Raw genomic sequence first — 19,150 nt, 5'->3', positions numbered from 1 at the left:
ACGATACCAGAATGATTTATTTGTTTCTACTTGCAGCTTTCTGTTCCAGTCCCGCCCTCATACCCAAGCTCAACGGGTGGACAGCGATACCACTCTGTTCTGGAGAATTTTATGCGATTTGAATTTGACGCAAAGAGGATTTTGAGAAGAAGAGAGGAACGCAATGCCAGTTATATACACAGTTTGGGAGGCTACACTTTATGTATTTGTTTGGGCTTAGGACAAGCGCGGCGTTTTGTACTGTCGGACGAAACTCGACTGGTCGAGTTTTGTTATTTTGACATATTTTCACTTGGGTATTCACAGGAGGACCTGCATCCTGATGACGAGATCTCTTTTTGTCCCCTTGGATTTGACTTTGTCAACTATTCTTCTCTACTTGATGCATCATACTACCCATGACATGTCGCATCCTCTCGCGATGGTCTTTGTTTCCTGCACTCATGCTTTTGTTTTCGTCTTTCGGATTTTAGGGAAAACGACAACTAATTACAGAATAATGACACTTAATTCTTAAGGATGGCTGTGGATTGGTGAATGTATCAATGGCGGGAAGCATCTCAACTTGGTGCATAACTTGCATTGGCTAGCGCAGCGCCCATGAACTCGTGTCCGACGGGACCGAGACGGACTAGTCCTATGCGTCTTCGGACGCGAGTCTCATTGCAAGTCCGAGCTGCTTCTTACGCTCGACCGAGCGCAAATCGACACATTCTCCGAGCCATTGCGCTCCTTTAATGTCCGTTTGCCGTTCAACATGTCCCTAGCAGCCTTGTCGGTCTGACCTCGACAAGCACGCAGCCAATTCCTGGTATCGTGATTCGGCTGACTAATCCCATTCCACCTTCGCCGCCCCCAAAAAGATACGTCAGAGGCACGGAGCCAAGAGCATCGCTCACAGTCGGTATCTCGGCGCCTCCAACCTCCGTGCTCCCACCAAAAAGTTCATACTGGGTCACTCTGATTCATCTGTCTTTGCCAGCGACACGCCGGGCCCGTCGCGCGCCAGCCCAGCAGGAAATAAGCTTGCAAGACATTGGCTACTATTTTTTTGTGGCAATTTAGCCGCCATTAATTCGGGGCGCCTACCAGCACAGCCGCAAAACCACGACCTGGAAGGTGGACCGAACCGATCTTGACACCTCCATCGGCGGGCGGGCGTTTGTGTGGCGCTGCGACCTGAGGGAACTCAGCCCCAGCAGGAGGAAGAAGAAAGGATCATCAGCAAAATGACGGACGAGAGCGGCTCAGGGGCGGGCTACGCGTCCAGCGGAGGAGACTCGCCCACACCGTCGCCGTCGCCGTCGCACGGCACGCCCGGCACCGCCAGCCTCGCCGGGCCTTCATCGGGATCCCCTGCGCAAGCGCCCGGCGCGGCCGCTGCAGACGGTGCTGACCCCAAGAAGCTCCGTGCGTGCGAGGCCTGTCGCGGCCTCAAGGTGCGGTGCGAGCCGGACCCCAACGAGGGTCCGTGCAAGCGGTGCAAGAAGGCGGGGCGGAACTGCGTCGTCACGGCGCCGACGAGGAAGCGCCAGAAGAAGACGGACAGTCGAGTGTCGGAGCTGGAGAAGAAGATTGACGCCCTGACGGCGAGCTTGCAGGCCAGAACAGGCAGCGTCGGCGGCGGCGGGGTGCAGCAGCAGGAGACGCCGCCGGCGCGACACGGCAGGGGACAGGAGCATCGGAACTGGGACATGGAAGTGGCGCCGTGGGAGACCGGCCGCCCGGCAGACCAGGACAGTCACTTTCAGCAGCTGATTTCCATGGCGGGCCGCAAGCGCAAGGCCATGGACGACAGCCCCCGCCACCACGCGCAAGAAGGCGGCGGCGGCGGCGGAAGCAGCAGCAGTGCGCAAAGCGGACAGCAACAACAACAGCACGCAGCCCCAGCAGGAAACCGACACACCCGCGCAGTGGACGACGACAGACAGCCCTCGGCCGCGGCCGCGTCGGTCGGCTGGCCGGCGTACGCGTCCCGCTCCGCCGACGGCGACGTGGTCGACCGCGGGCTGGTGCCGCTCGAGCTGGCCGCGCGGCTGTTTTCGCGGTACAAGTCGCAGATGATGCGGCACCTGCCGGGCGTGGTGTTCCCGCCGAGCACGACGATTGCGGAGCTGCGCCGGACGCGGCCGATCCTGTTCCTGGCGGTCATGGCGGCGGCGGCGGGGGAGGACCACGCGCTGCAGCGGGTGCTGCAGAGGGAGCTGATGCAGATCTTTGCGCAAAAGGTCATTGTCACGGGCGAGAAGACGCTCGAGCTCGTGCAGGCGCTCAACGTGGCGGTGATTTGGTACTGGCCGCCGGAGTACTTTGAGGAGCTCAAGTTTTACCAGCTCATCCACATCTCGGCCGTCATGGCGATTGACATTGGTCTCGGACGCAAGACGAACGGCAGGGTACGCAGGAACCAGGCGGCAGCGACGGCAACGCCCGCGAGCATGAGCTGGCGCGTGGGGGACCCCTCGCGGAAGGCGCCGCCGCCAGACCCGACGAGCCTGGAGGCGCGCCGGACGTGGCTGACTTGCTACTACCTCTCGTCCAACACGGCCATGTCGCTGCACCGGCCGAACCTGATTCGCTGGACAAAGTTCATGGCCGAGTCCATGGCCGTGCTCGAGAGCGCGGCCGACGCGGCGCCCACGGACAAGTACTTTTGCCACCTCGTGTGGACGCACCACCTCGGCGAGCAGATTGGCACGCAGCTGTCGATGGACGACCCGGACGCCGTCGTCGACATTGCCGACGCGCGCACGCAGTACGCGCTGCGGGCGCTGGAGCGCGACCTCGAGCGGTACAAGGCGGGCGTGCCGCCCGAGCGCATGCAGGCGACGCTGCGCATCGGCTTCGACCTGCTGAACCTGTACATGCACGAGACGGTGCTGCACGCCGACAACTACAGCGAGGTCGGCGGCGGGGGGTTCAGCACGGACGCGCTGCGCGACGGGCTGGTGCGCGACGCGGAGCAGCCGCTGTCGGCGCAGCACGTCAACGCGCTGACGTCGTGCCTCGCGGCCATCAACGGCATCTTTGCGACGTTTCTGGGCCTCGAGGTGGAGAGCATCCGCTGCCTGCCCGTCTTCAACTTTGTGCGCGTGGCGTACGCCGTCGTCGTCCTGATGAAGATGTTCTTCAGCGCTTCGTCGGCGGGGAGCGACTTTGGCGCCGTCTTCACGAGGGAGAGCATGCGCGTCCAGGAGCACCTCGACGCGCTGCTCGACAAGTTTCGCAAGACGGCGGCGGATGACAGGTGCCGGCCCGCGAGCAAGTTCCTGGTCGTGCTGGCCATGCTGAGGAGCTGGTTCGTGAAGCAGGGCAAGACGATGGACGGGGGCGGTGCTGGTGCGCAGGAGAACCGCAGTCCAGGGCAGCAGCAGCAGACGCAGACACCGCAGTACCACCAGCAGCAGCAGCCGATGCAGGCCAACACACCGCTGCATCTGCTCTCCGAGGTCGCGACGGGTAGCGATCCGAGCAATAATCCAGGCAGCGCGTCTTCGCCATTTGGATATTACCGACAGCAGCAGCAGCAACAGCAGCAGCAGCAGCAGCAGCAGCAGCAGCAGCAGCAGCAGCAGCAGCAGCACCAACAGCCCTTCTTCCACGATGCAGGCGCCGCGTCTACCGGCGCCGAGAGCAGCAGCAGCGCCACGGCATTCACCACGACGAGCGGTGATGGGAGCGCCGCCGCCGCCGCCACCTACCCGCCGTGGATCGCCGAGGCCATGCTGTCCAGCAATGGATTCGACGCCGGCGCCATGGCCGGCGACTTCCCGACGGCCATGGGCATGGGCGCGATCGAGGGGCTGGACGGCAGCGCGGCGACCAACGACCAGTTCTGGACGGACATGTTTCAGGGGATTCCGGACCCCAACATGTTTACCTTTTGAAGTGGAGGAGGGGAGAGAAGAGAAGAGAAATGGCAAGTGTATGCTGGGGTTGGATGTGGGCCGTCGGTGGATTGTAAGAGTATGGATACGGGAGATGGACGTGTATAGTGTACAAATATATAATGGGAACATAGAATCTGGGGGACCCAAGGCTGGCTTATGATCAAGATACCACTCTGCAAATATAATGAAATCATGTATACACGACGCCGCACTGTGCCGAAACAGTCACGTCATTGCAGCACTTGAAAAACACACTAGTCGTTGCAGCTGATGCTTGTATTTAATCGGGTTGGTCATTTGGCTGGGACTATACTGTTCATTGTGCCAATCATTCTTGTTGAAGCAGTCTAGTAATTTGACAGGAATATACTGTTCATTGTACCTGCCACTCATATTGAACCAGTCTAGTGATTTGTCTGCAGATGTATCCTGTATTGTAGCTGTCACACGTGTAACCGGATTGATCATTTGAACCATTTCCATTTCAGCTATTCTGCCAGCCAATCTTGTACGCCAACGTCCGTCCGAAATTAACAGGAAGAAAGACAAATCTGACAAAGAGATTCTTCAACTCTCGAACAAAAAAAGCCAGGCAAACCGGTCCAGTCTTGTTTGCATCCGTCCGTCCCATCCATCAAATCCGACCATTTCAACAGCGAATAAAGTATATTCCAGATAAGGGCCAACTTGGGCCAAGTAGTGTACATGAACCAAAGCCATGTGTCGAAGGTGTGGGTTATGCTTGTGAAGCCGTCTGTCCCGAGACGGCATGATGCCATCGCTCAACAAAAAGACAAAAAAAAAAAAGTTTGCCGCCAAAAGGCCAACAATAAAGAGACAGCCATGTGTTTTGTTTGAAACGTTTTGTGCCGCGCGCCGTTGATATCCGCCAGTAGTGCAAATGAGGTGCTCAAGGGTCTTGAGGTAAAATCCATCGCCGTAAAATAACAACAAGAATCAGAAATGTGCGTTGAGATTGACTTGGTCAATCATGTAGGTTTTGAGTCGATTTATGAATTGACTTGTTCATTCATGTGATGATTGAATCAATTCGAGAATTTGGTTTAAGAATTGTTTCGAGCCATATAGCGTATCAATTCGATTGCTCAGTCCATGTAGAAGTCACCCTTGAGAATTCTCTCCTGGAATGCGTCGGGTTTGGGCTTTTCCTGCCTGGGCGGTGGGGGAGGAGGGGCCTGGTTCGGAGGCGCGGCCATCTCGGAGACGGAGCGGGCGCGGTCATGAGGCATTCTTGGGGGGGAGCCCGAGGCGAGGGAAAAGGAGGGGCGAGCGCCGGCGACGGAGCTCTCTGCGCGGGATCTCAACTGTTCGGACCAGTTGAAGCCTTGCTGGTCTGCTCGAGAATTTGCATAGTCAGAAGGGGCTCTTTTGTGCATGGTGAAGCTTGCCTGTGGTTGGGAAGACGACAGGACGGTACTTGGGCGGCGTCCGGAGACGGACCAAGCGGCCGAGGCAGCCATGGGAGGAGACTTGTTGGTGGAGGAGCGGCGGCCAAGAACGGACTGCGGCTGGGCCTGCTGCTGCTGGTTCTGGCCGACGGGAGGAGGGGTTGTTGGGTTGGTATTACCGTTGCCAGGGCTGCCCGAGGGGCGATAACCCCTCAGGGAGCCGGAGCCGGCGGAGGCACCAAAGCTCATGCGTCGGACAAATGGCGTGTTGGGCGCGGTTCTAGCGCTGCCAGGAACAAAGTCGTCATCCTCGATGGCCGACTCGTCCATGGAGCCCGAGTTGGAGTTTGTCGAGACACTCTCGCGGCGGACAAAGGCAGCGGCGTTTGTGGGGGAGCTGCCGGAAAGGCCGATGGTGCTGACCGAGAGGCGGCGGCCGCGAGGGTCCGTCATGCTGGGAGCGCCAGGCAGCGGGGGGACGTTGGCGTTGGAGGGGCCGCGCTGGAAGAGGTTGGAGAGGGCGGCCTGGGTGATGGAGCTGCGGCGATGGGCGGTGCCGGCGCTGGGAGCGTTGTCGGACATGGTGAGGGCGTGGTGTCGAGAGGCGGAAGAATGTGGTGCGGTGACGATGTTTGGTTGGATGGCCGAATGCCGAGCGGGCTTGTGACAGCCGGCGGGCGTACGGGCGCGTTGAAAGAACGGGCTCCGCTTAGAAGCGCGAGCGAGTCGACGTTTGCGGTACGTAGACAGCAAACAGATGCTAAAAAAGTCGAGTCGAGAAGTTGCCGAGACGGATAGGGCGACGATGAGAAGGAAAAATGAAGGAGAGACGAAAAGAGGTGGTAGAAGAGCAGGAGTGTGAGAGGGGAAGGCGAGCTGGTAGCGGCGGGTTGGTGGTGTTATATAGAAGACGTTTTTTGGCGGGTGTCGGTGAAAGTGGAATGCTGAGGGGCTTGACTAGTCAATGCAGGCGCGACTAGATGGGGACGGCGTGAGATGGTGAGATATGGCGACAGAGAGATGGAAAGGTAGGAGAATGAGTGAGAGGGTGTGGGAGAAGAAGGATGGAGGGGAGAGATGGAAATGGAAATGGAAATGGGACGAGAGGGGAGATGAAGAAGAGGAGGAGGGTGGCAGCAACAATAGCGGCAGCAGTGGTGATGGGCGCCGCGTCTTGGTGGGTGGCTTTGGCGGTTTTAGCGGGTGCTTTAGCGTTGCTGCAGGGTGAGCAAGTGAGGTACAGCGGTGCAAGTCTCTATTTACAGTGCATCAGTGGCGAGGCCGCCCCGAGAGCCAGAGCAAACGCGCTAGACTGTTTCGGGTCTCTACCACCTGGTCCGACGCCGGAGTCTTACAAGGGTACCTCCATTGTGGTGAGTGCCCTTAACAGTCACAAGTAGCCCTGCTTTCTGGGGTATTCGGTTGGCGCTGTGGAGCGACCATCTCGATTGTGTGAGCTATTCTGCAGCCAAGGATCCCCCGCCCGTCGTCGTCTGTCGAGGTCCCTAGCACTAGGTACGCTGCCGCAATCCAGTCGAAGAATCTTGTGCAACTCTAATCACCACCCGACGGTCGAGGGACACACAGTGCCCATGCATACACAGGCAAAGGAGGGGCTATGTAGTCATGCTGCCATGATGCTTTGGGTGGGCTGCAGCTCGTTACTGCAGTCACAGACGCACCACAAACAGGCACGCGAGACACCCTGCGTCAAATCCAGGAATTCTTCCAGAATGGTAAATAATAGGGGTCTGGTGTCTGCATTGTCTGTCTTGATCTAATGAGGGAAAAAGCATTCTGTCTCGCTGTTTCATTTCCCTGTGACGTAGGATCGACATGGACCCTGGGCCTGGGCCAGGCAAACACGCTCCTTGTGTGCTTGTCTCCCCGACATCCAGTCTCGCTGCTGGTCTCCGGTATTATTGTTTCTTTCTGTGACAGGGGAATTGAATCAATGTCAAACAGGCGACGTTACTTTCCCCGCGTAGCAAGGTGGGTGGGTAGCCCCCGGAGCCCGGCCGACGTGGTGACGAAAACGGACAAGACGACGTGTGGCCTGCAACACCGCAACTACCTCGCAACCTAGGTGGCAGACACTGGCAGTAGGGCACGCCACGGGAATGAGCCCACGTCTTTGTTGTTTTTAGCGTCTGGGCTCTGCTGTCTGTCTTGCATCCTGCTGTGCTGGCGCTTTGTGGCTCCGACTACTGCAATGCACAAGGCGGTCGGCCGGTCAGTACCAGTAGTCCATCGTGCTACCGAGATGACGGCGGAAGCCACACGCAGCACGTCAGTAGTTGAACCAAAGTTTCATTTTGATGATGAGTGTTTTTTGATACGTTGCTCTTTCTGTCACGGTAGCCGGCAGCCAGCAGCCAGCAGACCGGTCTGTTCTTGGTGCTGCCGATCATCAAAAGCTTGTTTGCAGCGCCAATCAGTGACGTAGAACCCTGTTGCGGGGAAGCTGGTCGCCCAAGGTAGCTTTGCTAGAAAATCTGGAGGAAAAGTACAAGGCGGTACACTTGCTGCAGGTGCGGTTCCAGCGCTGGCCAGCGCCGGCCGGCCAGGAGGGCCGCCGCGATCGGTGGGGCCAGTGAGCGGGCACCAGTACAGAATACCCACGGGTACAGAAGATGGTATTCGTAGCAATTCGGGAAGCAAGTTGTTGAACAAGTGCAAGGCGAAAAAGGGCACTTGATGCGGCATCATTTTACGTACTCGTTGCTACACTTTGCCCCCGAGACTTGCACATTACTAACCTCGATGACGCTCGCTGATGACGCTGTTTGCCAGGTGCCAGCCAGGTGCCAGCCAGGTGCCAGCGAGGTGCCAGCAGCCCTCTCTCCCCTCTCCCTCACCGTTACTGTGCAAACACCACTTTCCCTGGCTCACCCCTCGGCGCAGATAGCGATGCCTCTTCATCTACCTGAGGCTGCATCTATCACAACATCAATATTGGCTACCGCTTTCGTATGCTCCCGCCCCTCGCAGCTGCACCTGCAATGCACCGCCGCCATGCATCATCTACTCGTGCCATTCTCTGACCCTTGGGCTTTGCACCTTGCACATTCTCCGCTCTAGATCTGCCATGCTGGTCCGACGCCCCGCTCGCCAGGGTCTCCCAGATTCGCCGTCGCCCTCGTCAGCCCATTCGCACTCTCTGCCAGCACCACTATGCGTCATCCTCATCTGCGTATGGTTCGCTTTGCCGTGCTCCTCACGCCATCTCCGGCCGTTCCGCTCTGCAATCTACTGGTAGAACCTGCCGTCGAGTATAAACCACCAGCTAGCTCCCTGCGACACTCTGTTGGGAAACTAGACAAAGCAAGCACTGCAACTGTCGAACAATCTTCGGCTGCGCGCAACAGTCTCTCGTCTCGTACATGCACGACTTCTCCCCGCAACGGACACGGTAGCACTGGCATTCCATCAACGACCCCTCACAAGCACAATCTCTCAAGCTCCGTGCCACACACCACCACGCAAGATGCATCTAGAACTGCATGCCCCCACCACTAGCTCTGCCACCCAGCCTGTCGCCACGGCACTTGCAACCCGACCGTCCAACCAAATCACCAGCAATTAAGAAACTGTGCTATCAGCAACCGGCGCAGCCACATTTTGCAAATGGATACACAGCCTGCATCTTCCCCAAACCGCCCTATCCACTGCGCCCTCGCCTGTCGGTGCGACGCCAGCGGACGTGGCCCATCGTTTTGATTTCGCGGGGTAAAGAGTCGGCCGAACTAGTTTGATCCATGGGCATGGGCATGGGCATGGGCAGACAGCTTCCCCAGAATCCGCACAGACCGAGAGACTCCGCCCGCGCAACGTCTACCTGCTGTGCTTGCCTGCCGTGTGAGTGTGACCCGAAAGATGTGATGCTGGCTGGTGAAGCTAGCTCTCTTCTGATATGCGCAGCTGCGATGTGAGCCAGATCCCCACGCAGACAAGACATGGTGCACAGTCTGGCATGCGAGGCTTGCAGGCGGAGGCCCGAATCCAGAACCTTTCCGTCAGTCACGGTAGCTGCCCGTGGACCCGGTTGCAAGCTGCCGCCTTGGCCATGTGGAGAGACACACACTGTTCAACAGCAGCCTACGCTAGATAAGAAGTGCGAAGCATTGGCAGCGACCCCATTGGGCGCATGCGCTCGCTTACCACATGTCTCGCCCGAGCAGACGTGCAGCCTAAACTCCGCAAAGCTGCCCAATGCGGCAACCCCCATACGCCTCTTCATATGCTTGATGTTTGTGATGGCAGTGATTGTGATGCAGTGATATTTGAGATGTCCAGCAAACTGTTCTCGACAGGCTCACTGTGAGAGTGTAGGGATGCTATTGCATCGGCGAGCATATAGCACGCGCTGCCCAAGATCAAGCTTGCACTCTGCCGCGACCGAGCACATGTATGAATGCAGACAAGCGAACATGTTGCGGATGATGATGTTTCCATCTGGTGTTTCTATTACTATATATACACATATACATATGCTGCGCCTGTAGGTTTATGAGTCCTTGGCGTTGCTTGGCAGCGCATACTCTCCATACCGCCATCTCTTGTTGTTTTCGTCTACAAACCACCGCACGACGAATGCTGCTTCTTCAACCCACTCTGCTTCTACTTTGCTATACTTGTTTTCGATTTCTTGCAAGAATGTCGTAAAGCTGAATGCCTCGATGGGGTTCACGTCCCTCGGATCGCGCGTCAGATCGTTGAACCGCCAAAACACATTCTTGATGACGGGCACGACCAGCGTGAGGTGGCTCCTGCGCTTGTCGCGGATGCCAATCATGGCGCGGCCGGGGTTCATGACAATGAACTGCCAGTTGCTCATGATGTCATCCTCCACGCTCGCCGGGCTCTTGGCCGACCCTCTTGGGCGCTGAACGGCGGTAGAGTTGCGCAGGGTCCGGATCAGCGACTGCCCCTCGTAGTTGGCGAGCAGATCGCCCGCGGCCGCACTGGCGGCAGTCGTGAGGGAGTCTGTCTCGCGGAGGAGGTCGAGGATGGTGGGCAGAATCTCCATGGTGCTCACGGAGCCCGAGACGTCCATGACGGGGAGCTGCGGGTGGGAAAAGACGAGCGGCACGTGGTTGCAGCCCGTGTTGGGGTTGTAGTACGACGCGGGCTTGTCGTTTTCCGGCAGCGATATGCCGTGGTCGCCGACAAAGACGACGAGCGTCTCGTCGGCGACCTGCTCCTCGTCGAGCAGCTGCAGGATCTGGCCGAGCCACCGGTCGTCGTAGCCGACGCTGTTGACGTAGTCGGACATTTGCTGCAGGCGGCTCCCGCGGCCGAGCGGCACTACCGTCTCGTTGGCGGGCATCTTGTACGGGTGGTGCGTCGTACTGGTGACGTGCGTGAGGAGCAGCCGCTCGTTGTCCCGCCTAGCCGAGGAGAAGGCGTCGCGCATGTAGTCGAGCAGCGGCGGCTCCTCGAAGCCAAAGTAGTTGATGTCGGGCAGCTGCACGGCGCCAAACTTGGCGGCTTCGGAGCGCAGGTACCGCGAGTCGATGATGTTTTCGCGCGGGAAGCCAAACTGCGCGGTGCCGAGGTCCGAGTGATCGAACCCGAGGGTGATGGACTGGAGAAAGTGCGACCGCCACTTGGAGCGCTTGGAGCCAGCGTCTTGTGCGGTGGCGGCGTTTGTCTCGTTGTCGATGTGCGTGAGGGCCTCGAGAATCTGCGGGAGACACGGCTGGTAGATGTGGTGCAGGTATTCCTGGTTGAGGTCGGCGACGAGGGGCCACACGCCGCACATGATTCCGACCATGCTCTTGAGGGTATATGTGGCCGAGGAAAACGCATCGTTGAAGTTGATGCCTCCACGGCCCTTTTTCTGCTGGCCGGCGGCGGAGGAGAAGCCGTCCTGAAAGTCGCCGGTGAGATGCTTCGCGGTCTGTGTCAACGTCTCGAGTCGATTCGCCGCAGCGTCGGGTAGTTGCTTATGGGTTCCGTATGTCTCGGTGAATCGGTTCCAGATTAGGCCCTCCTTCTTGATCGGAAACACGTCCTTTCTCGTGCTCTCGAGCACAACAACCATGATGTGCTTGATGGAAACTTTCGAAAGCGCATGTTTCAGGTCTGATAGAACGTCTTCCTCCAAGTTGGATATCCTGAGCGGATCAGCGGCCGCATTATAGTGTTGACCATCCGTCTGATACCAGTCTTCGAAACCGGGCAAGACTGTATCGCGCGGGAGCCAGTCGAAAGGGACCGGGTGGTCAAGCGCAGTCTTGTTGTCGTACAGCGCGTTTATATCGGCGCGATACACTGGCTGCAGGGCCTGCAGGATAGAGGCTGACTCCTTGAAGTCGACAAACGGGAGCAGCGGTGTCGTCCACGATATATACGTCAGCGAGCCCATGGAAGGCCGCACGAGAAGCGCCAAAACCTCACTCAGAATGGCGACGGTCCAGAGCGCACGCGGCGCCCAGTGGATTCTCCATTGCGACGCCGAGTCGTGGTGCCATGGGTAGTGTCCCTTTTCCAACGACAGCTCGGCGGGCGACGAGGTGCGCGGAAGCTGGCTGTATCGTTGACCGTTGCTGCGCTGCTCTTTAATGAAGTGCCATGGCCACTGGGCAATGTCGACGCCGCCCTGCGCAAACGGAAAGATGATGCTCTGCAGCACGGCCGCGAGGAAGAAGACGGCGAAGAAGATGGAGAGAAAGACGACGAGGCCGGACATTAGGACGCTGCGCGACGACGAGTCGGAGGCAAAGGCGGCGTTGCGCCAGTGCACCTCGGACCGTGTGTAGGCGAAAAAGGCAACGTTGACAACAGACACGACGGCGGAGTAGACCATGACGGCCAGTGTGCCCAGCCTGAGGACGACGCGGTGCCCATTACTACTGCCCTTCTTCTTTCTGCTGTTGTGGCTGTGGCCGCTGTGGTTGGATCGATCGAGGGCGTAGCGGACGAGGAGCAGCAGGACGAGGTCCTGCGTCACAAAGGAAAAGGCCCAGAGTGCGAGGTGCCGCCGCGGGAGACCGCGCTCGTGGGCGACAATGTGAATGACCTTGGAGGCGATGAGGGCCACGGCGACAAAGGCATAGGCGAAGCGCTCGTTGAACGTCCTCGACAGGAGGAACGACACGGCTTGGCGCACCATGATGAAAAGACGGATAATTAAGGAAAGACAGCAGTATTAATTTGGTACAAAAGAGAACTGAATCGCAGAGAAGAACATTCGAGCTGCAAGGTATCTTTTCTTCTCCCCCCTCTTCTCCCACTTTCATACAGTGGTTCTCATTTCTCACTCAATCGGGTCCCTACAGGGCCGCCTCTTTCTCCTTACCAGCTACAGCACCGCCTAGCTGGGCGGATCGTGTCATTAGACCGAGTGCCACGGTGACACGGTAGCCACTCAATCATTTCAGCCGCAGCGTTTCAGCTAATAAAAGGGAAATCTCGCACGCGAGCAGCAGTCGGGAGCCTGGAACGGGACCCCGATGGCGTGTTCCTCAGCACTAGACCGAATATAGATGGTATAAACGTGCTCGTTCGGCAAACTGGCACTGCTTCCTTGGTAGGGCTTAGTACCAGCGTACGGGTGGACGGGTTCTCGGCATGCGAAAAAAGAAGGGACGGGGGGCGTCGTGGCGCGCCCCCCCAGTGACAGTATATACTGAGTAATAAACTGGAAAAAATGATGTTCTCCCCTTATTACTTGGTGGAGAACGCCACGGGGCGCATTTCGCGACTCAGCCTCTCGCTTTCCTGCCCGACTCGCAAAGTGGAATTCCCAGTTTGCTCGGTATCAGTCCGATTTGCAATTGGCGTTCATGTCTCGTGAGAAAAGGCCACAGTTGAGTCGCACTGCCTGCGAGAAAGAGTGCCAAGTCTGAAGTCGTTCATTATGAGAACCAAGTCTGGAAGAAAAGGACTTTAAGAGTTGTAGCCTGCGGAGTATAGCCATCTTGGCGTCCTGTTCCGCGTGCTTTTGGGGTGGGAACTGCAGGTGGAAGACCTCGCGACTGCGTACTCCGTACTCAGTCAATCAGTATAGTCACTTCTGACTGCCGGCGGAGGAGCCAAAAGCAGGGTCATTTGCAGGGCTATACGGTTACCTAGCAGGGGGAGGGCTGAGCCAAGCTTTTCTTAGCTGGTCTCTCTTGGGTAATTTCTGGATCCTTTGGCAGGGGCAAGTGCCGGTTACCCTGCTAGCGTGGGCAACTATCTAGGGCTATATTGCTAGGCGCTGACGACGTTTGTCCGACGCTTGCGAGCAGAGGAAGGGGGGCAAGAGGGGCCTCCGCTCGTTGCTCGTTCCACGAGCCTGGAAATTGCGTTCTAGAAAAGTGGTCGCGTGAGGCAAACCCGATCGCCAAGATAGGGCTCTCGGTCTCATGATCACGCGTCCTTCCGGATTCTTGGCAAGATTTGGTGCCCATAACGTGAAACAGGGCTGTATTTAGGACAGGTCGCTGTCGAAGGTCGTGCTGGGTAGAAGGGCAACATGACTGCGAATTGACCAAAGGGGCGGGCTTGATCTGGTCCTGCCGGTGCTCCTAAATTCAATGCAAAACTCTGCTTGGTGCACGAGGACGAAAAGGTATGTACTGACTGCGCCACGGCAGTGGATTTTTTTAGTACTGGTAGGCCCTCTCGCCTGAAAGAAAAGTCCAAAGACTCATTACAATCCAAGACGATCCTTTTCTTGTTTCAGCAAAATTCCCAAGTCCCTGGGCGGTGGGCTTTGGCCAGGCTTGTGCACCAGTTGACGCAGTTTGACGCTAGGTTAATGGAGTCGACATCTAGGCCCAGCCCAGCTCAATGAAAATTGCGTTGGACGTTATGATACATCAATCTATTCCACTCATCTGTTGTTGAGTCGTCGAGGTCGTGATCTTGGGTACCATGGCTGTTGCCGACTCACGCTCAGGACGCGCCGTCTCCGACTTACTGGCGCCAGTAATAACTAAATTCAACAACAGTGGTCGACGAGACCCAGCCGCGAGAATCACGTTCATGCCTCTGCAATTTGATTTGGCGAATCCAATGTACAACGCTGAATAGAAAAATGTAGTCCGAATCGCCGAGCAAGGCACACAGTGAACCAGCCCCGTCGGCCCGACGACACCATTGCGAGGACTCCTAGCAGTGCCTTCTATCGACCCTTCAGTCCGCGATACCTTTTCCCAGGAACGAAACATCAATACCTGACCACAGCACATTGCACTACATGCCGGCTCAGCGGCAGATGAAGATACCCAGCCACAGGCCGGCCTCCAGTCCCGATCGCACTTTGGCAGAAGAGTTTGAGCTTTTGCCGACTGCGGCGGAGCACGGATTACTCACCCAAGGCACACCGCACCATGCTCTGCACAAACGATGGAAGGGGAGCAACGGTGAAGTTGCAGGAGCAACTGAAAAGACAGTAGGCATCACGGATTGGCCATTGAAAGGCAGCTCGAGCGGCGGCAGAAAAGCACTCCAAAATGCAACTCCAGGCAGTGATAGAATGGAAGCGCATTGATTGGTCACAATTCTATGCACGCCGATATCACACATCACGAGCAAACGCTGCCAGAAGCCAAAGGACTATGTTTACTAGCCTACTGAGCGGCCTATAGGAGCGAAGTCCTTGCCAACGAAGGAGGTTTGGGTGGGCGAGGGTATTCTTCGAAGAAACGTGCTCATGGCTAAAATCTGTGATTCAGAGGCAGCCTCCGACCTGCTCTGGTCACTGCAGCAGTATTGCTTCTTTCCCCTCGACCGTCCCGACACGGTGAGACGGGCAGGACGCGCAATCAGCACTTCAGCGTCATTTTGTGGACGTGGTCTCATTCGTGCCAGCCGCTTGCAGCCCTGGTTGCGGTTACCGCCACCCCGCAAGATTTGCGATATCAATCGTTTTTACTCTTTCCTTTTCCCTCCCTACGGGCACTCTGATGCGTTTAAACTATGCCCCGTCAAGCATGGCTTTCGGCTCCCGGCGAGTAGATAGTCAGTAGCGAGCTGACCGGGAGGAGTTGCACTAGCTGTCTCGGATGGACTTTTCCCCAAGACAGTTCGATGTGATTCGTATTGGTGGATTGGGCCGACTCTTGGCAGTGGGAGCGCTCGTTTTCCCTATAGCTGCAAAAGAAAAAAGAAAAAAAGCTCAAAAAAAAGGAGGAGACAGAAACAGACAAGTGCATACCTCGACGAAGGAAGATTGCCACGGAGTGGTAGGGTTGTCTCCGCCTTTGACGTAACTATCTGGGCCGTAGAGGCGGCGCACTCCCCCCGGTGCTGGGTCAGCACGGCAGGCATTGGCAAGACATGCATGAGAGACGAAACCTTTTCGCGGAATGATGATTGTTGCTCTAGCCCGTAGCTGTCCTCGTCGGGTTTGGATTAGCGCTCCATCAGAGTGCACAAAGGGTCTTTGGCCGAGCATCTTATAAACATGGCCAGAGCCCTCGTCGCCCCCTTCATTTCCCCCGTGCCTTTGCTACACAGCCTAAATAAAGAAGCCATCTCCTTCCTCAAACGCCCTCACAAGATGGTCAAGCTCACCACCATCTGCTTTGCTGCCGTGGTCGCCCTCACAGGCTTCGCCGAGGCCAAGACCTGCACAAAGGGCGTCAAATACTGCGGCATTAACCTTAGGCGCCGAGGTAAGAATTGACAAACCATTTCTCAAACTCTTCTTTCCTCATTCAACAAACCACGGTTGAGTGACAATTTTTTTTGTCTCTTTTTTAATATTTCTTTTGGGGGTTAAACTTTTTTTTTCTTTTACAGACTACCTCCCCGATGAGCTTGTGCGTGCCCTGCGCGCTGGCCGCGTCGCGCCAGACCCTGGCCTCATCGATGACTCGCTATTCCGTTGCTTTGGTGGCATGAATAGCAAAATTGTCTTTGCAGAGCTTTGCCGCGGCGGCTGCGTCGATGGGGACACCGACGGCACTGACCACTGCCGCTGAGATCCCAACGCCCTGCCCGGAAAGCGGCATTTGGATATAGAACCGATGTTGCAGCTCGATTGAATGACAAGGAACACTGTGAATACTGCGGTATTGTTTTGTAAAAGAATACAAAAAAAAACCACATCTTGGCAGTGCATCTTGTGTCAGGTTCATGTACCGACTACTGAAAGCAGCAGCAGCCCAGTCCAAAATACCGTGTGCGGAACCGCGGGTTTCTCTACACTATAACCGTGGGACCTCTGGAGAAACGTACTCCACGCTGCCATGTTGTTTTTCAACCTTGCTCTTCACCCAGCTGCTGATTGTTGGAACACGGCCACTGGGAGGGTAGAGACATAAATACATATACAAGCTCATGTTCGCAAAGAAACACGTGTACCGTGTAGAGTTTCCCATCTATACATACAGGAAAACCGTCATTCGTATAGCCTTTATGAAAAAGCCCCAGACTCCAGTACATGCTTAATAACCATACCAACCATAGCAATAAAAATACACCGTTCATGAGTCATTCATTATACACGACCTTCCTAGCCAATCCATCAGTCTATACAGTTCATATGCTTTTCACGGCTTGCGCCCACCGCAGAGACCGCAGAGACCGCAGTCACCCGCGTTCACGTACCCCGTACCCTCGCACGACGCGCTGCCGCACGTCCACGAGCCCTGCACCGCGTCGGGCCGGAGCACATTCGCGCACGCCGCGCACCGCAGCGCCGTGGCGTCATTGTCCAGCGAGCACAGCGGGCATGTGCCTGGCGTTTCTCCCGCTGGCCCCGAAGCGCCGCCACCGCCTGTCGGTGGCGCTTCCTCGTCCTTGACCGGTCGTGCTACTTGTGGCGGCGGCGGTGCCTGCTTCGGCGTCGTAGCTGGAAGACGCCGAATCGTGATTGCTGGTCTGCCAGTCGCTGTCGATGCAGCGGCCGTCAGTCTCGAGGACGCTGGTTTCGTCGCCTTTGATGCTGTCGTCTTTGACGGCGGCGGCGGCACTGCGTCGCGGATATGCGGAATGTCGTGCAGCCGCAGCGGCCTCTTCTCCGGCGATATCTCACTCGGCCCAGCGTCGCCGCCGCCGCTGCTGCTTTCGGGTTCGCCTTTGACTCGTGGCGTGCCCTCGCTCTTTACCACCGCCCGCGGCCGCGCAAACACACTCCGCAGCTCATCGCGCTCGTTCAGCGCCGCCGGGTCATTCCCGTCCTCATCCTCGCACACCTTGACCATGGACTGCCCGTCCTTGTCCTTCATCATCTTTCCGTCCACATCCACCGCCGCCACACCGTCCTCTTCCTCTTCGTAGTCACTCTCGCTCGCCGTCTCGTCGTCTTTGATCGGCACCTCCTCGACCTTTTGCGTATCGAACCTCGCCAGCGCCGCCGCAGCTCTCAACTCCCGCCCTCGCGCGCTGCCCGCCACACGCGGCTTGCTCGAGACCTTTTTCCCGCCTTCGAGCTTCACCTTGGCCACCTCGTCCGCCCCCAGCGCCGTGCCGTTGGTGCCAAACTTCTTGGCGATGCGCCGCTCCTTTTGCTCCTTCCACGACAGCTTGGGCTTGCGCTTCCTGCCCCTCCGCCTCGACCGATACGTGCCTCCGCAGAGATGCTCCGGCAGCAGCTCCCCCTCGGTGACGGTGTTGTGCTCCCACGCGCCCGTGCCGAGCGCCGCGCCCCGGCCCCAGATGCCCTCGCCCGTGTAGCCCTTGGACCAGAGGCCCGTCATGGCCGCGGCGTAGGCGTTGCGGACGGCCCAGAAGGCGCGCGAGTGGTTCATTTGCACGCAGTGCGCGAGCTCGTGCATCATGACCATCTGCACGTAGCGAAACGGCAGCCAGCGGTGCGGCGGCCGCGCCGATTTGAGCACCAGCTGGATGACTTCGCCGGCGTTGAAGTTGCGCCCGACGAATTCCCGATTGGGCTCGTACTCTTCGAGCGTGACGACGGAGAGGTGGTGCTCCTTCATAATGGGGACTGTCGAGAAGGTGTTAGTTGCGGCCAAGAGGGTGCAAATGAAAGGGGGGAGGCGAGCGTACGGCATTGTGCTGCGATTCTTTCGAGGAATTTCTCGGCAATCGCGGAATCGGGGCCTGGAAGAGGCTTGATGAAGACAATGTTCGGGTTGGGCTGCGTCCGACGGGCGTTGAGCCGCTGAATGCCCACAGGCATGGCGATGACAGCACCCGCGTGCCCTAGGTGCTTGCCTCGACCGTTTTCAAGATCGACAGACCCTGCTGCTGGTAGATGAACGGGACATTACGGTTTCAGTACCAAATTTCTTGAATTTCCAAAGTCGCCTCTGTAATTGTAATTGAAGAGGCACGAACGACGACGTGACTGGACGTGAACTTCTGCATCGCGAAATCACGTGATCTTAATGGCCTACTCTGCCAAATCGCCACACCACATGCTGAATCTATTTTAAGCCATCCAAGTCGCGAATCACGATCACGTGTGAAACTACAATGATTGTGAAAATTTGGATATTGATTCATTGCTCGTACCGAACATGTGCTAAACGTGCCCGAAATACCAAAACGCCCGGTTCTGGCAGTTTTCGCTCGTCCAATATTGCAACTATTTTCACTTCTTTTTATTAAAAAAGCATAAAAAAAGGAAACCCTGTTTTACACGTCCTAGTTCCGCTATTTTGGAGCTGTTCCCGTGAGCCTATACCGGCAGCGATAGGAGGCTCTTACACCTTGACCTTGTCCATTCGTCGCCCTCTCGGAAGCTGAGAAAGAAGAGGGCACAAAATTACAGCACTACCAAACTCTAGAAAGGAATCCACATCCCGCTGGCTCGCCCCTGCATGGTAATGCGCCTCTATCGGGAGTGGATAAGGTGTTGAGATGTGCCTAAGGCTGATGGCCAAGACCGGAGGCCTGACAGCTACTTTCCCCTGGCACGTCGGTACTGACACCGCCTGGAACAATCTC

At 57.2% G+C, this 19,150-nt stretch overlaps 7 protein-coding genes across 9 annotated transcripts; 4 read left to right on the top strand and 3 right to left on the bottom strand.

Annotated features, from left to right (window-relative positions):
* Positions 1 to 1,229: 1,229 nt before the first annotated feature.
* Positions 1,230 to 3,887, top strand: LMH87_005047 (uncharacterized protein; the record flags this gene model as incomplete). Of its 2 annotated transcripts, none has more annotated exons than XM_056202695.1 (1): positions 1,230 to 3,887. In XM_056202695.1, one exon carries the CDS (start codon positions 1,230 to 1,232, stop codon positions 3,885 to 3,887), a length of 2,658 nt encoding a protein of 885 aa, XP_056058225.1. The 2 variants fall into 2 exon arrangements, with proteins under 2 accessions (XP_056058225.1, XP_056058224.1); XM_056202694.1 differs by having other exon boundaries at positions 3,123 to 3,887.
* A 1,109-nt stretch (positions 3,888 to 4,996) lies between these two features.
* LMH87_005046 (uncharacterized protein) lies at positions 4,997 to 5,881 on the bottom strand (the record flags this gene model as incomplete). The annotated part of the gene is made up of 2 exons (XM_056202693.1): positions 4,997 to 5,244; positions 5,479 to 5,881. The coding sequence occupies 2 exons, from the start codon at positions 5,879 to 5,881 to the stop codon at positions 4,997 to 4,999; spliced, it is 651 nt and encodes a 216-aa protein (XP_056058223.1).
* Positions 5,882 to 8,387: 2,506 nt separating this feature from the next.
* Positions 8,388 to 9,328, top strand: LMH87_005045 (uncharacterized protein; the record flags this gene model as incomplete). The annotated part of the gene is made up of 2 exons (XM_056202692.1): positions 8,388 to 8,492; positions 9,221 to 9,328. The coding sequence occupies 2 exons, from the start codon at positions 8,388 to 8,390 to the stop codon at positions 9,326 to 9,328; spliced, it is 213 nt and encodes a 70-aa protein (XP_056058222.1).
* Positions 9,329 to 9,806: 478 nt separating this feature from the next.
* LMH87_005044 (uncharacterized protein) lies at positions 9,807 to 12,416 on the bottom strand (the record flags this gene model as incomplete). Of its 2 annotated transcripts, XM_056202689.1 has the most annotated exons (2): positions 11,207 to 11,246; positions 11,311 to 12,416. In XM_056202689.1, the coding sequence occupies 2 exons, from the start codon at positions 12,414 to 12,416 to the stop codon at positions 11,207 to 11,209; spliced, it is 1,146 nt and encodes a 381-aa protein (XP_056058220.1). The 2 variants fall into 2 exon arrangements, with proteins under 2 accessions (XP_056058221.1, XP_056058220.1); XM_056202690.1 differs by having other exon boundaries at positions 9,807 to 12,416.
* Positions 12,417 to 14,622: 2,206 nt separating this feature from the next.
* Positions 14,623 to 15,199, top strand: LMH87_005043 (uncharacterized protein; the record flags this gene model as incomplete). The annotated part of the gene is made up of 4 exons (XM_056202688.1): positions 14,623 to 14,684; positions 14,881 to 14,912; positions 14,968 to 15,035; positions 15,104 to 15,199. 4 exons carry the CDS (start codon positions 14,623 to 14,625, stop codon positions 15,197 to 15,199), a joined length of 258 nt encoding a protein of 85 aa, XP_056058219.1.
* A 499-nt stretch (positions 15,200 to 15,698) lies between these two features.
* LMH87_005042 (uncharacterized protein) lies at positions 15,699 to 16,218 on the top strand (the record flags this gene model as incomplete). The annotated part of the gene is made up of 2 exons (XM_056202687.1): positions 15,699 to 15,909; positions 16,037 to 16,218. The coding sequence occupies 2 exons, from the start codon at positions 15,699 to 15,701 to the stop codon at positions 16,216 to 16,218; spliced, it is 393 nt and encodes a 130-aa protein (XP_056058218.1).
* A 511-nt stretch (positions 16,219 to 16,729) lies between these two features.
* LMH87_005041 (uncharacterized protein) lies at positions 16,730 to 18,380 on the bottom strand (the record flags this gene model as incomplete). The annotated part of the gene is made up of 3 exons (XM_056202686.1): positions 16,730 to 16,751; positions 16,847 to 18,185; positions 18,248 to 18,380. 3 exons carry the CDS (start codon positions 18,378 to 18,380, stop codon positions 16,730 to 16,732), a joined length of 1,494 nt encoding a protein of 497 aa, XP_056058217.1.
* Between the last annotated feature and the right edge of the window lie 770 nt (positions 18,381 to 19,150).

Source organism: Akanthomyces muscarius, chromosome 1, assembly GCF_028009165.1.
Source record: "Akanthomyces muscarius strain Ve6 chromosome 1, whole genome shotgun sequence".
NCBI lineage: Eukaryota > Fungi > Ascomycota > Sordariomycetes > Hypocreales > Cordycipitaceae > Akanthomyces > Akanthomyces muscarius.
Note: the sequence above shows the minus strand (reverse complement) of the source record. Positions and strands in the feature narration are given on the sequence as shown.